This window comes from Uranotaenia lowii, chromosome 2 (assembly GCF_029784155.1).
Source record: "Uranotaenia lowii strain MFRU-FL chromosome 2, ASM2978415v1, whole genome shotgun sequence".
NCBI lineage: Eukaryota > Metazoa > Arthropoda > Insecta > Diptera > Culicidae > Uranotaenia > Uranotaenia lowii.
In genome coordinates, this window is record NC_073692.1 from 231822002 (window position 1) to 231839090 (window position 17089).

The 17089-nt window shown below is 35.0% G+C and overlaps 1 protein-coding gene and 2 long non-coding RNA genes across 7 annotated transcripts in view; 1 reads left to right on the plus strand and 2 right to left on the minus strand.

Annotated features, from left to right (window-relative positions):
• Window positions 1–3749: 3749 nt before the first annotated feature.
• On the minus strand, window positions 3750–4644 carry LOC129744728 (uncharacterized). Its single transcript, XR_008736984.1, has 3 exons — window positions 4302–4644; window positions 4030–4235; window positions 3750–3971 (listed from the first exon to the last, which is right to left on the minus strand). It is a non-coding gene; the product is annotated as an uncharacterized LOC129744728 (long non-coding RNA).
• A 3-nt stretch (window positions 4645–4647) lies between these two features.
• The window catches only part of LOC129744727 (ras-GEF domain-containing family member 1B), a 220141-nt gene continuing 207699 nt past the window's right edge, over window positions 4648–17089 (minus strand). For 2 of the 5 annotated variants that reach the window (XR_008736983.1, XM_055737410.1), the window contains one exon: window positions 9928–10982. Coding sequence is in view for 3 of the 5 variants with exons in the window: in XM_055737410.1 (XP_055593385.1) it covers window positions 10912–10982 (71 nt within the window). In the remaining 2 variants the exon portion in view is untranslated. Of the gene's footprint in view, window positions 4979–5093; window positions 5332–9927; window positions 10983–15152; window positions 15443–17089 lie in introns of those variants that run through there. The other 3 variants (XM_055737407.1, XM_055737408.1, XR_008736982.1) reach the window with 2 other exon arrangements.
• On the plus strand, window positions 11935–12980 carry LOC129744729 (uncharacterized). Its single transcript, XR_008736985.1, has 3 exons — window positions 11935–12047; window positions 12128–12329; window positions 12385–12980. It is a non-coding gene; the product is annotated as an uncharacterized LOC129744729 (long non-coding RNA).

A 17089-nucleotide genomic window follows, 5' to 3' on the forward strand; every position in this document is an offset into this window, starting at 1 on the left:
AGATTCAGAATTCAGATTCAGAATTCAGATTCAGAATTCAGATTCAGAATTCAGATTCAGGATTCAGATTCAGAATTCAGATTCAGAATTCAGATTCAGAATTCAGATTCAGAATTCAGATTCAGAATTCAGATTCAGAATTCAGATTCAGAATTCAGAATTCAGATTCAGAATTCAGAATTCAGAATTCAGATTCAGAATTCAGATTCAGAATTCAGATTCAGAATTCAGATTCAGAATTCAGATTCAGAATTCAGATTCAGAATTCAGAATTCAGATTCAGAATTCAGATTCAGAATTCAGATTCAGAATTCAGATTCAGAATTCAGATTCAGAATTCAGATTCAGAATTAAGATTCAGAATTCAGATTCAGAATTCAGATTCAGAATTCAGATTCAGAATTCAGATTCAGAATTCAGATTCAGAATTCAGATTCAGAATTCAGATTCAAAATTCAGATTCAGAATTCAGATTCAGAATTCAGATTCAGAATTCAGATTCAGAATTCAGATTCAGAATTCAGATTCAGAATTCAGATTCAGAATTCAGATTCAGAATTCAGATTCAGAATTCAGATTCAGAATTCAGATTCAGAATTCAGATTCAGAATTCAGATTCAGAATTCAGATTCAGAATTCAGATTCAGAATTCAGATTCAGAATTCAGATTCAGAATTCAGATTCAGAATGCAGATTCAGAATTCAGATTCAGAATTCAGATTCAGAATTCAGATTCAGAATTCAGATTCAGAATTCAGATTCAGAATTCAGATTCAGAATTCAGATTCAGAATTCAGATTCAGAATTCAGATTCAGAATTCAGATTCAGAATTCAGATTCAGAATTCAGATTCAGAATTCAGATTCAGAATTCAGATTCAGTATTCAGATTCAGAATTCAGATTCAGAATTCAGATTCAGAATTCAGATTCAGAATTCAGATTCAGAATTCAGATTCAGAATTCAGATTCAGAATTCAGATTCAGAATTCAGATTCAGAATTCAGATTCAGAATTCAGATTCAGAATTCAGATTCAGAATTCAGATTCAGAATTCAGATTCAGAATTCAGATTCAGAATTCAGATTCAGAATTCAGATTCAGAATTCAGATTCAGAATTCAGATTCAGAATTCAGATTCAGAATTCAGATTCAGATTCAGAATTCAGAATTCAGATTTAGAATTCAGATTCAGATTTCAGATCAGAATTCAGATTCAGAATTCAGATTCAGAATTCAGATTCAGAATTCAAATTCAGAATTCAGAATTCAGATCCAGAATTCAGATTCAGAATTCAGATTCAGAATTCAGATTTAGAATCCAGATTCAGAATTCAGATTCAGACTTTTTCGGTAAGAATCACTTAGATTCTGTAGAAGTAAACTTAATTTTGTAATAAATTTTAGTCCCTGATGAAGATCCTATAAGGATCGAAACGTTGGATATGTAAAAATAAAGTCGTTATTACTAAAAACCTTGAGACTGAAAGCCGAGAATCAACCCATTTAAAGTAAACTACACGGAGAAAAAAGTACAGTTTTTTCAACAATTTTCCACTTGATTTTGATCATATATCTGATTGATTCTCGGCTAACTATAATTATTAAATATTCAATTATAAATATGATAGGTTGTTTGGTTGTTTTTATGCATGCAACTATATATGTAATAGATTCAAGTACAAGTGTATTGTTGATATTTTGCATTCAATTATAAAGATGATTAAGTAAACTACATTTGTGTGATTGAAATTAGGCATTAAACTATACATTAGGGTGTCCCAAAATTGCATAACTTCTGGGAATCTGGGGGCTCACCCTCAAAATGGTAGATTAGGATGTGCAGAACAAACTTTTGTATGGGGCCGACTGAAAAAAAAATATGTTTAGAGGTTCCGCAAGCGCGATCTTTGAAAAAAGTCCACTTTCAAAAGATTTGATTTTAAATAAATTCTGGGTCCCAAAATTTTCATGAAATTTATATATTTTATATTTTTTTAATTTTGTCTGAGTTAAATACTACACGTAAAAAAAGAAAAATGAACCAAATTTGAGTCAAAATGTAAAACAAGCAAGTTATTGCCAAGAGAAAAAAAATTTGTTGGTCCAAAAATTTTGAATTCAATTGACCAAAATGTGTACTAAGCGTTAAATATTTTTGATACCAATGCCATCAAAAGATGCGGATTTTTGTGCACTTAAACTTTGCTAAACAAAGCATGTTGTTTGTTTCGTCGTGTGAAGAGCTATTTACGGTTTAATGCTTAATAAAAATGACATTATGACATATTTTTTATTTAATTTATCAAATTTGTCTTAATAAATACCTACTTTAAAATCAAAATATTTGCAAAAAAGACTTTGATGGTTTATGAAAGTCTTTAGAAGGCCATATGCCAAATTTGAGCGGAATCGGACAACAGGAAGGGGTTGCACTGAATCTCAAGTGTGAAAGGGATTCTGAGACATAGTGTTCTAAAGAAGCATAAAAAACTGGTTTTTCATCATACATTTTTGTCTTTACCAATCGATTGCATGATTATGTAGATTTTATTAAAATTTCAATTAAGACTAACATTTCACCTGAAGACTGCAACTCGATTGGACTTAAAGCAAAAAAGTTATGGCTGTTCAAAGATTGTATTTTGGTTACAAATTGTCCTGTAAAACGCAATGGGTAAAATGTACTCATTGTGTGTTAAACGACAATTTGCCACAAAAATACAATCTTTGAACAGCCATAACTTTTTTGCTTTAAGTCCAATCGAGTTGCAGTCTTCAGGTGAAATGTTAGTCTTAATTGAAATTTTAATAAAATCTACATAATCAAGCAATCGATTGGTAAAGACAAAAATGTATGATGAAAAACCAGTTTTTTATGCTTCTTTAGAACACTATGTCTCAGAATCCCTTTCACACTTGAGATTCAGTGCAACCCCTTCCTGTTATCCGATTCCGCTCAAATTTGGCATATGGCCTTTTGATGACTTTCTTAAACCATCCAAGTCTTTTTTTTGCAATTATTTTGATTTTTAAGTAGGTATTTATTTTGACAATTAGATAAATTAAATTAAAAAAATATCCTAATTTGTGATTTTTATGGAGCATTAAACCGTGAATAGCTTTTCACACGATGATACAAACAACATGTTTTGTTCAGCAAAGTTTAAGTGCACAAAAATCCGCATCTTTTGATGGCATTGGTATCAAGAATATTCCACGCTTGGTACACATTTTGGTCAGTTGAATTCAAAATTTTTGGACCAAAAAATTTTTTTTCTATGAAAGAGCTTGCTTGTTTTACAATTTGATACAAATTTGGTTCATTTTTCATTTTTTACGTGTAGTATTTAACTCGAACAAAATTAAAAAAATATAAAATATATAAATCTCATGAAAATTTTTGGACCCAGAATTTATTTAAAATCAAATCTTTTGAAAGTGGACTTTTTTCAAAGATCGCGCTTGCGGAATCTCTAAACATAATTTTTTCCAGTCGGCCCCATACAAAAGTTTGTTCTGCACATCCTAATCTACCATTTTGAGGGTGAGCCCCCATATTCCCAGAAGTTATGCAATTTTGGGACACCCTACTATACATATGATCGATTAAATTTTAATTGTATGATTGATTATTTGCTCTCAACCATACATATGATGGATTCAACTGTGAGGGTTTTTTGTCTTGAAATATAATTATAATCTCTTTTACAATATTGGTGTGATAAAATTTTCAACATTAATGGTTTCAAACTCATTTTATTTATATTTATAAAAATTTACTACAACCGATGCACAAAATTTCACAATTATTAACATTCACTACAGTATTACAAATATTCGCCTTTGCACGGCACGTTTTCCGGCTGGGTGCTGGATTTCAGTTTTTGCGTTCGGTGTCAAGATACGGATGATGCTACCCGCCATTCGCTTCTTCCGGGGAACTTCTCACTCCTTTCCGTCGGGAATTTCTCTAGATTAGGGAAAACACATTGTAGAATCTATTTAAAACAATATCAATTAACATATACTCTCTTGGAACCACATCCGCTCCTTTGTCCTGGCTGTCCGCTCGTTCAACATCTCGCAAGTGGTGCTCGCTGGCAAAGTCCGGAACTTACAACTGGTACTACTGTTGCTGTTGGAAAAGACGGGCTGGTGGTCCAAAGCTGATTCTTCCGATTATATTGATACCAATATGTGGGATTACCGGAGTCAATGCATTAAAGTTGATAGTCTAGATGGGAAAAAATGAATAATCGATAAAATTTATGTAAATTGTTAATCAATTTTTCAATTTTACCTTTCGCTTTTGGCCGTTGTTTTTTTTCTAAACACTACACTCTTGCGCATCCCGCATAAATAATGATTATAACCAAACGTTTTCTGTAGAAGTCAAACGACGATTTCATGAAGTGTAAAAAAACGTTTATCAAACGGTTTTTGTTATTGTAAAATACATTGCTTGAATCGTGAATTCTGATTTGATGTTATTTTAAATATGTCGTTAGGTTATGTAACTGTTAAAAACTGTTAAGACACTTATATGGAAGAACCGTTCTTCAAAAAGTTTAGATATCATCCCAAAATCGATCATGGAAACCGTAATTTGATATTCAAACTGTAAATGTTAAAGTAATTCTTGAAGTTATTTTATAAATGGACACATACTGTAAAAGTTGAGACAAGATTTGTCATAATGATCTTCCAACGTAATGCGTACGTTATTCGGAACCGTACGTGAAAAACACGCACACATGAACAAATTTAGGAGTTTTCGGATTGAAGAAATGAAAGTTTCTGGGTAATAATTTTATTAACATTATATTTTTAACTTATAGCATACCTCATACATTAGAAATGGATTTCCCACATATATACAAATATTCATTCCTCCATGAGCCGTCGTTTGTCGGGTTCTGATAGCTTCCACAGCTAGTTTGCTTGAGCGGAGATTGTGTAGCAGCTCGCAGCTATGGCCTGAAACAAAACATAAAATTGTTCTCAATATTCTATACAACACTTTCACTGATTTTGTTTTTGCTGTCTAGTTTCGTTTAAATAATATACAAAAACAATAAACTTTATCACCTACCTGTTACAACAAAAACAGCCCGATACTCCTTGCCGCAGTTTCGAAACTTTCGCCGGAATCGCGCCGCCGTAACTGCATTCTGGCTGCTTGGTTATGTGTCACCCGTTGGAAAAGTAGACGTAATCTATCGTAAGATTGAAAACGGCTTTCCAGAATCTCCGAAATTGAAGACATTCTCGTCACTAGATTTCCGTCGAGAAACGTGAAGCAAAATTTACCGCGGCAAAAGTAAACAAGGCTGGCGGGGCGAAGGGCAGCAAACAATCAGTGGTGCCAAGTGAAAAGAATTTTCAAAAACACAATGTTTGTCATTAAGATTGTTTTTTGGGGATAGGATCAAGATTAATTGAATCATAAAAAATATTTGTAGGATTGCTATTGATACATGAGTTAAAAACAAGAAAAAGTAAATATAAAGTGGCGAGAAAAGTTTATTCAATCGATAATTTTTTTTGTAGAGGAGTGTTCTATGTGGTGCAGACTGCCATGGCATTACAGACTTTAAATTCAGAAAAAGTTGCACGACTTCGATCAAATACTGCTTGGACCATTTACGAATTATGTAAGGAGACTTTCACATACCAAGTTGAAAACTATAGCAGTAAAAAGAGTGTTTTCAAAATGTTCACACTTGTCAACGGAAGTGGGAAAGAAGATTTCGGAAATGTTTTCGTGGACATATTCACATAATAAATATGTTGGTAATATCAATAAACATTATTTAAAAATCACTCGGCACCTCAGCCAATTTTTTCGAGTTTTGTGTCGTTGAATCTACTGTATACAGTCGTGCAAGAATAATAAAAAAAATATATTAAAGATTTCATAAATTTGTACTGATTTTTTTTTTGCAAAATCATATGGCATCTCTGATCCACATTTCGGTCAATTTTTTACGTGAGTTTGACAGAAGGCATGAACGCTATGGATAACGGTTCGGGATCAATTTTACGATTAATTGAAAATTTAAGTAAATCGTGCATACAATTCGTTCACCTTTCCAGATACCGTCACCTTTTCATATGAACGTTCATGTTTCGTTTTAAACGTTGTCGAAGTAAAGTTTAATATAACCGCTACTTTTACAGAGACAATCACTATTCCTGGAGCTGTAGATGTATCGTATACACTGTTTAAGCTATAGTTTTTTAGTATGCGGGATGGGAACTCAAATTTAGGTTCAAATCTAGACGATTAAAAAAAATCAACTTAATAAATAATTGATTCAAAAAGATTTAGATTTAAACTCAAATACACTAATATAATTGAAATGAAAAGTTGAAATAATTAATTTAATATGTTCATTGACACGTGCGGCGAGATGAAACGCTAGGTAGAAGAATTTGTAAAGGCATGAAGAATAGGCGGATAGGCAAGCATCAGATGAGCTTCGTAGGATAAAGTTTGGATAGGTGTTGAAACTGTAAGTCTCATTTTATTTCGTTAAACTCAAACTGCAATGATGCTATCTACACCCAAAATAATCTGCACGTAGCTGCTACGTGAAAAACTACATAATTTTTATCCAATTGATATTCACGTAACTTGTACGAATAAAATAAGTAAACGCTCCCCTAATAGGAATTTTCGCTCTATGAACATCACGTACAACTTACGTGAATTCCTAGTACGTTCAACATGTTATGAGGATGGAAGCTACGAAAAATTTGTTTAGCTATTAAATGATCTTTGGATCTCTTCTACTAATTTTTAAGTATTTATTCTGGGCAGTAAAATGAAAATAAAATGAATTTATCGTAAATAAAATTTATTTTTATTATCTTTCGCCACACACTACACTTAAATCGTAATCTTAACAAAATGCGGGACCTTTGGCCGGCGAGTTGCTTTGCCTGTAGAAAATAGAAAAAAAAAATCAATAATAAAAATAGAATTAATTATATTGATAAATAATTTACCTTGCGTAATTTCGTTGCGTTTAACCCGGACATCCTACGGTGGGACTCGAACCAAAGAACGAATGACCACCACCAGTTCCAACGGAAGGGCACTTGCAGCCACAGCGATTACTGAAAGATGTTAAATCAAAAATTAAATAGTCATAATGAAGCATCATTTGCACTTACCAGAAGACATATGGCAAGATTCAAGACGATTGAAAACAAATTCCTTTGTCAACTGACAAAAACGGCTAACAAAATCAACTGGCTGACAAAGGCTTTTTCTAATAAGAATTTTCAACCATACGCTTGAGAAAAATGAAAAAATTGAATTCACTTAGACTTTACGTGAATTTCATGTGTCGTCTATGAGGAAGGATTGAAGGTATTACAAAATCACGTAGAATCGATCAGATGCAACAAAATCTTCGTTTACGTGAAAAATACCGTAGAATAAATTTCTAAATTATTTTGGGTGTATAGTTCAACTCGGAAAGCATCAGGAAGTAAGCTTCGGGTAAACTCGGCAGGAGTAAACAGCAATCGGGGGACATCAGCGGGAGCGAATGTGCAGTTCTGCGAATTCAAAATTCAAATCGTTTTCGTTCGGCAGCCGAACACATCAATCGGACAACGCATGGGGGCGCGGCTAAAAGTGGTAGATACAAGGGAACGAGAAACGAGCGAGAGAAGGGTGCGAGGAATGTTAACTCGGTCCGTCGGGCAACGATCGCTCGTGTGCATTCGTGTACGGTAAGCTTCGTTCTGTTGTTTCGTTGGTGTGATTTTATTCCTGCGAGGCATGGAAAACATCAATGCAAAACTGTTTTCTTCGTTTTGTGCACATTGATGTGATGATTGGAACGAAGATGAAATCAATCTGCACACAACAAGTTAACACTATTTATACCGGAGGGGGTCAAATGACATTTTTTGAACTTCAAATGACTATAACTCCTATTATATTCATTTTTTCGCAAATTTTTCTTCATGACTATTTTTAATGCACGTATTTTTGCATCAAAATATTATTTTTAAAGTTTGTAGATTTCGAAATACGTATGTATTATACCTATTTATACCGCCGGGGGTCAAATGACCCCTAACACCTTTTCCGCTAAAACTCTCTTGTTTCTCAACCGATTTTTACAAGTTTTATAGTTTTGGAAAGCTTGTAACGTAACTCAAATATAGTTCTCAGACTGTTTTCAGCTACAATCATGGATTTTAAAGTTATTCGTGGTCTAAGAAAAAAAAATTCAAAAAAACATGCTTCGGGAAAATGGCTGTAAGCCAGTTTATAAGAGCGCGAAAAAAAATTCATTTGGTGCTTGAAAAAGCTGAAGTTAGAAGCTATAAGTTGCACATATTGAAAAAAAAAATTCAAAATTTTTTAAAATCATGACCACAAAAAATGTAAAAAAGTGGTGTAAAAATCGTATTTTTTAATGAACCAATCGCCAAAGCTGTCCCAGTCACAGTAGAAATTTTTTGAAAAGTGAATTGGAAAATTGACGTAATTTGTGACATTTTGGCATCTTTAGATTTATAAAACACGAAACACAGAATTTTTGACAGTTATTCAAATATAGCTGTTTTTTAGACTTTTTTATCAATTTACTTTTTCTGAGACTATTCTTACACTTACGTTCGGCTATGCACTGGATTTTAAGTATTTTAACAAAGGATTTAAGGAAAAAAATTATATGCACAAGAAAGGAAATTTCATACCGATTCTAGTGATGTAATTATATTGGCAATACGTTGCAAAACAAAAATATGATAAATAAAATAGTGAAGTAGTCTCTGAATTTTGAAAAGTCAGCACCAATTCTTGCTTGGCAGATGGGCGCTGTGGGTGGTAATATCTCAAAGCTATTTTGCACACGGAGACGGGTGAAAGGAAACGAAAAAAAAACGCACGCATTAGCGCAAAATTTAAGGATTTACTTTCAGAAAAATATTTATTATATTTTTGTCACGCATCGCACCGCCAATATAATTACATCACTAGAATTGGTATGAAATTTCCTTTCTTGTGCATATATTTTTTTTCCTTAAATCTTTAGTTAAAATACTTAAAATCCAGTGCAAAGCCGAACGTAAGTGTAAGAATAGTCTCAGAAAAAGTAAATTGATAAAAAAGTCAAGAAAACAGCTACATTTGAATGACTGTCAAAAATTCTGTGGTTCTTGTGTTATAAATCTAAAGATGCCAAAATGTCACAAATTACGTCAATTTTCCAATTCACTTTTAAAAAAATTTCTACTGTGAATAGGACAGCTTTGGCAATTGGTTCATTAAAAAGTACAATTTTTACACCACTTTTTTACATTTTTTGTGGTCATGATTTTAAAAAATTTTGCACAAGTTTTTCAATATGTGCAACGTATAGTTTCTAACTTCAGCTTTTTCAGGCACCAAATGAATTTTTTTTCGCGCTCTTATAAACTGGCTTACAGCCATTTTCCCGAAGCATGTTTTTTTGGATTTTTTTTTCTTAGACCACGAATAACTTTAAAATCCATGATTGTAGCTGAAAACTGTCTGAGAACTATATTTGAGTTACGTTACAAGCTTTCCAAAACTATAAAACTTGTAAAAATCGGTTGAGAAACAAGAGAGTTTTAACGGAAAAGGTGTTTGGGGTCATTTGACCCCCGGCGGTATAAATAGGTATATACAAAGTGCCGGTATGTTTAGTGTAAACTCGGAAAAAATCAGCCGAATGATTCTTTCCGAAGCGAGTTTACACACCGCTGATTCAGAATGCAGATGCTGAATTAAGATTCAGATGATTTCTTCATGAAAATTTCCTATCCTGGATTCGCCTGTGGGCTCTTTTGTTTATTCAAAAAAAAAAAAAAAACGTTTACATAAATTCGGGGGTCTTAGATATTCAAAATTAATTTTACCCGCGGGCCATAACGTTTTTGAACCCTAAAGACCCCTGAATATATGCAACATTTATTGAACATTTATTGAACATTATGAACATTTTTTTCCCTTCAATATACATAATGAGCCCACATGCGGATACATGATGCGAAATTTTGATCAAGAAATTCAGTTTCTGCTGTCCGCTAGCTTCAAAATAAGGTAATTTTAGTGAAAATCTTGGCCACCCATGGCTTAGAACTAAGAAAAGGAGTTTCACATAAATTTAGCTGGAAACTAGCACTGAAGTGCATATCCCAACGATATGTAGTTCGCCTACATTATGAATGATGCAAAACTATAATAGCGCTACTCGAGAAGCTAAGGTATGGACTAGCTTACACGCCCTCAGCTATTAGACTTGGAAATGTACGAACATAGCAGGGAAATCGATGGCAGGCACGCGATAACTTATCGGTTTCCATGTGGTTTCATGGATTTGAGTGCTTGAGAGACGCCACTGGACCGGATGATCACACATACCGTAAATGGCCATTGGAATCTGTGTGTCCCCATAGGAAACCCCTTTGCGCCCAACCCGGGACCTCTAACCAGACCAGAACCCGAATTTTCCGGATGCCATTGTCAGCTGCCGAAGCTCAATTGACTTCAGCTAGCACATTCAGAGGAGCAGGAGGTGGAGCAGCATCAATGGATTCGTTGGCCGGATGCTGCTTGCTCGGCAATTCGCCGTTGTGCTATGGAAATGGCTCGGGTGGACGATTTGAGCCAGTGTGGGGAAAATTTCCATCTGCGTATGCAAATAATGGACCGTTATGGAGTCAATTGAAGATGAAGAAGAACCGAAGAGATCCTCAGCAATGCCGCAACTACTAGGCTGAGGCTGGGGCTGAAACCGTCGAGTGCAGCTGCCATTGTGTCGTCTTCGGACCTCGGAGAGCTGCTGCTGCTTTCTTGGCTGATTCAGATAGTGCTGCTGGAGAAGAAAAATGGCGAGGAAGAGAAGGCAGCCAAAGTGCTACGTAACGTCGTATAGTTCTTTCTCGGCCGTCGTTGGCGATTCACATTCAAACGAGGCTAGCATAAGTTCTGCAAATAGAAAGAGAAAAAAAACAGGGAAAACGAATGAAAATGATGAAGAAATGAATGCGGAAGAGGAAATATGAAAAATGTTATTAAGAAAAATTGCCTGGCCCCTTTCTGGTCGATGGCACTCAGCAGAGGGTTGAGTTGAGACACACGTTCTCAATCGATGGATACAGCATCAAAACAAACTTCCACATAAACAATTTAATTATTTTATTCCTTAAACGCATTCATATAGGCTTTATCAACATATACATATTCATGTAGGTTCTCGTTTTTTTAATGAAAAATCAAGATACTATTTAAGACGTTCTTAAGTATTATTAACCCAGTTCAACACTAAAATAGGAAACAACCTCTTTCTACGCAAATTGTAACCATAAAACAAGGATTTTTTTTTCTAACCTCATCAATAAGATACTGTTTGTTTTTTCGGAAAATTTCGAAAATTTATACTGAAATTTATGTTTCGATATGGTTCATATGTACGTCGTCAACCTTTCGGAAGTTTGCTTTCATATTTTCAATAAAATTTCAGGTAGGAAAGGAAATATCAGTAGGCCCATGGGTGGTTACGTTTTTGCTCGTTTGAAGTGTGTGTAAAAGCACGCTAAAGAATTACAACTCATACATCAAATTCCTTATTTCTAGAAGAGCCCTTCTTAAAACCCCCTTTTAGGGCATCCGCAGCAATCGCGAGTATAGTGAAAATGCTCACGCGTTTAATCACTTTCGTACCGCACCGGGGGTTAGTATGAGGGAGAGAAAAATAGGGCCGTTGCCGTCGGGACCGACAAAATCACCAAATTTGCTCACTAGAAAGGGGCGAGAGCAAACATGCACTGAAAAAAATCTACCATTTAAGGCTGAGTTAATCAAACGAAGTTCAGCGTGCAGAGTTTGTTGACATTCAATGAAATTTTATAATTTTAGTAAACAATTGTAAATTAATTAAGCAATGTGGCTCTTCTTTTCATTTGTTCGCGTGCCCTCGGAATCTGTGGCAGAAGGCCCAGGGTCTGTTCTTTGAAGCCGAGTGGGTCGTCGTAATTAGCATAATTTTGAACGGTAGGCACAGAACTTGCAATTGATCATCATCAAGTAACAACAACGCCGCTTGAAGGTAAGTGAAAAAACTGTTGATTTAGCTATTTTTTTTATACTCAGCAGCAGCAGTAGAGCTATCTCTGGCTGAAGAAAAGTTCATCACTCGCCCGGTTCCTCAGCCACGATTGCGACCACAGGCATTAGTCGTAACTGATAGTACCACCGGAAGCGCGCAGTCACTTTCAGCTTTTTGTGCAACCTATTGAAATAAAAGATGACGACACAGCTACCATCGGTGACCAGGTGAGAATTTTTTTATGGCTTAGCAAATTCTATATGAATTTTATTTGAATTTCAGGTTTAATAAAAGCTCTCAATTGACAACAGCAGCAGCTGAAACAGTTCCATCAGTACGGTTTCATCAGTATGGTTCCATCAGTATCAGCATTGCAAAGAGCGCTGAGTTGGGTTTGAGTTCAAATGAAATCGATTATCGGATCGGAATCGGAGCTAACATTCAGAAACTAACTCCGACTAATTTGAACTTATGCGATTAGTTCACATAGTTGGGCCAAACCAAGGAATTGGCTAGCAGTGACAGCAGAACATTGATTGACGAAAGTATCAGCCGGTATGGATTCCCGGACAGAAAAATTGCAAACGATATACTGGAATTGGTCAACGTCGAGAAGCTGGCTCGTGATAAGTTAAAATCCCCCTTCAAAAGATTGTGGCTCCCGGAAGAAGAAGAGGGAAAATGAGATGACCATGCCGCGCGCTTCAGTAACGATTATTTTTTTCAAGACAATTGCGGTACTGCGTCTTCCGGTCACAATATCCATAACGAAAACGACTGCGGACGGGAATGCTTTCCGAAGGACTAGTTTGGGCTTTTTAAGCATTAAAAAACAAAGTTAAACTCAAAAAGAAATTATCCAGAAAAGTGTTCGAAATACTGACAAAAATATAGGGCCTTACATTAACTTATGACAAATCTATATTTGAAACTTTTAAGAATAAAAATGGTATATTATCGTATGAATAATGAAAAAAATTATATGAAGGTTTATTTTTATTGTTGATTACATGTTAAATCTACTTTAACTTGAAATGGTTTTTCTTCTAGAAACTAGATACGATTCGAATGACCTAACCTGGGCCGGTGGCGAAGATTCACAATCTGATATTTAGTCGTTCCACACTTAATCTCAATCTGACAGAGACCGTATAAGCAACGTTTTGCACTTATCGGTCGTCAAGTCGCTGAAACTGTGGTCGGTCCCATGAGCAGAATCTTTAGCAGATAGGTTTGAACCGGGGCAATGACGCATACAGTTCACCTTCTAGCTGCACCAGGGCAAACGGTTCCGACTCACTGAAGCCGAAATCTTGGAACCAGCGGCGGAAAACCTTTTGCTTGATGGTGGAACTCTACTTTCGGGTGATTCCGGCTGCTACTGCCACGAAATTCTTGCTGCATCCGCCAAAGGACCCGGTTGCTGGTCGCTCGAAGCTGCTTGGCCCTGTTGCTGCTGTATGGCATGTTCAACCAGGATGTCGAATTTAACGTCACGTCACGGATAGCAGATAACGAAAACGAAATTAAAGCGAAGAAACTATCGGCTCCGAAAATTTACTCGATCAGTAGGTATAAATATAATTTAATATTTTCTGCAAAAAATTTCTCAGTGCAATGCTCAATTTTAAAATAATAATGCTTCCGTCCGGTGCGCGAACGAGTGTGCATACCAAAATCGGTCCGCTGAAATGAGCAAAACCGGGCCGCGTATACTCCCGTATTGGTGCGTTTGCTCTTAAAACCTTTGGATTACTAGAAAACTCAATAAAATGTAGTTATCTATTCAAATAATTCTTAGAAGCATTATTAATCACTTTAACACAGTAAATTTTTAGAAATAATCTTGTTTTTGTTGAAAAACACAAGTTGTACTATTCTTATCTCGCACCCTTCTTTCATATTTTTGGTCCTCAACGCCAATTGCAACGTCCAAAAAAAGTAAACTTATGCTTGATTTATCCGTTAAACAATTCAAAACAAATTGTACAAGAAAATTTTGGCAATTTTCAATCATTCATATTTTAACAAGCAAAACACATAGTGGTACTATTGGTACTATTGTTATTTCGTTCACTGTAGAAACAGAGTTTGGATACTCAACACTCACTGGAACTCAGGTATCAGAAAAGGGATAGGCTCAGTAGCGGCACGTTATCCAAACAAACGGGAAAATTGTGCCTGGCCCTTATTTTTTTAAAAGGATTTCATCATTTACTTGAGGAAACCTAGAACCCAAAATGGGTAAGCAATAAATTCGTCATAATAAATGTGACATAAAACCTATCCACTTAGGGATTTTTACGCATTGTAGCTTTCCACTTCGGGTAAGGGATGACAATTTGTTCTATGAATGTAGCACGAGTCTATTTACCAAGAGGATTTCCGAGCAAAGAAACTCTTTTCCACATTGGAACTGTACCGTCGAATAGCTTATATTGTTAACTTTGAACACATTCTTATTCGAGTTTCACACTTTTGAACCATTAATGGCATGAGGTCTATACCTTCTGAAAAGAACATTGAGTATTATTAATGTTATCACACTTGTTTAGGGTAAGGACTTTTCATTCTTTAACGTATGTATTTTTGTATCTTTATGTTTTGATAGTTTGTCAATTCATGATTGATTTATTCGAAAGAAAAGATATTAAAACCCGTTTTTTTTATTTTAGAATAAAGATTTTTATTTAATTGCTTTCTGCTTGCTTTGAAAATAGTTTCACATAGATTCTACCAAAAGAATGAATTTTTTTTTTTTTTCTAATGTTTTCGCCGAATCCTCATCAATAGAAAGCACAACTCTCAATTTTCAATTCTGGAGAGGTATAATTTTTCTTACCCTTCAGTATTTGGCATCTATAAAACCCCTGTTTAGTTTTGAAATACTTTTCAATCGGCTTCATCGTGGGCGCTTAGATTCAGTTCGTTTGATACCGTTGAAATTGCTTTTCGTGGTGGAGGCACGGGAGTAAATGGAAGAATTAAAAAGTCGGTAAATCTACCACTCAAAATAATCGACTCCAGAGAACCTTTTAACCAATTAAGGCTTTCTAAATCTGCTGCATTGAACCAAGCAATTCCTGCCATAGAGCCACAACCGAAGAAGCGCGGTTGATGGCAATCGTCCGGAACATTCTGTTGTAGCCTGACAAGGAGCGATTTTAGCTCATCGAAGTACATTTCGTCGATGTCTCCGTCCTGGCGTTTCAAGGATACTTTCAAATCCACGGATAGCGTCATGCGTTTCCTTTTGTCGGAATTTTCGCTGGGTAGATAGCAGATCTCTTCTTGGCTGCCGAAGACGGACTATCGAGAAGTGTATTCTCGAAGTCAGAGTCTGTTGAAAGTAAAAAAAAAGAGATAACAATAATTACAGCATTACAGGTTACGACTATTGAAATAGTCAGTAAATTATAAAAAAAATATAATCATAACTTACCTGAGCTATCGATCTTAATAAAATAAATTTCAAAATCAAAAGAATGTCAGCAAACGTACAAAAAATGCACTTCTCAGTAGAGTCACCTTTAACTTCTACAATAATTTGTGTGAAAGTTAATTCGCACACTAGTACCTAACTTTGGCGGGAGCACAAAAAATAAATAAATAAATAAACCAAGTTCAAAACTCTGATTGTGGTTATTTACGGAGAAATAAAAATGAAAAGAAATGAAAATTGGTTGCTAATAAAACAATCGAGCATCGCTTTTTGTTTGCATGAGAGAAGTCTCGCAGTCCAATTAATATACGGTCATATTTGTTCCGATCATATACAAATATAGAAACGAGTACTGGTGTTTGTATCTAAATAGTAGCAGATATATTTGAACGCACTCTTCTTTGAAGGAGCTAATACCACAGTATATCAGAATTCACAGAATCGAGTTATCACATTTTAGAACTTATGGGTTCTTTATATTGGCACGGCAAAACTAGTATTTTCCTAAATAATTACACATTCAAAGTGTATTTGGTCGTTTGAAAAGGCTTACCTCGATCTCGAAGAAATTAAACTTTCAAGACCAACGATGTTCCCAAGATATGGAATACCCATATAAATCCTTGAGCGCTTATCTACACTAACACATTATTTTGAAATGTGTTTATAACTCCGACATTTACCGCTGGACTATACTTATACAACCACAATACCAGATCACCAATATATTCACTCATCTGCGAAGGTAACTCAATACATAATTTAAGGAAAAAGTGTTAGTTTTAAGTTTGTTATGTAAATATAAAAAAAAAATTGATCAATAAAAAAATACATTGATAAGTATTGAAGATATTTAAACCGAAGATCTTTCAATCTTTGAACCATGAAGATTCAACCAAAGATTTTTGGAGCATAAGGACTATGCGTAAAGCTTGGGATGTCGCTCTTATGGTTTAAGCACCAGTCTGCACTTATAACTTCCTATAATAACGATACCGCAAAGAAGCACCACCGTGCCACCGTGGGCGTTTTTTGCGTCACTCATTTTCGAAGAAATTTTTGAGTAGATCAAAACTAGCTTTCATAGACGTAACACACACACACACACGCGTATGTCGAACTGATATTCATGATCACAATTCTTGGACACAAAAATAATTATCGCTTATATTTTTAAAATGCCTTCTTTCACGATAAAACTTAATATATGATTTAATTTATGCGTGCAATCAAAAGAACACTGTTTGAGGTCTTCATTTTCACACAATAACTTGATTAAACGGTACTGCTACGTGATAGATTAAAGGGTGATACGGTCAAAATTTGGTCAAGGGAAAACGCGTGTAAATCGGTGAAATCGTTTATTTAAAAAATCAAATTAAATTTCTTTTTCAAGTTTAATTAGTATAAAATTCAGGAAAAATATTCAGTTCAGGCTTCCACTTTTCCAAATACGAATTGCTGGGCCTTAGAGCACCTGTACCCGTGGTCTATTCTTGGGTCTAATTTATACAAGAATTGAACCAAAGAAATTAAATCCGATCC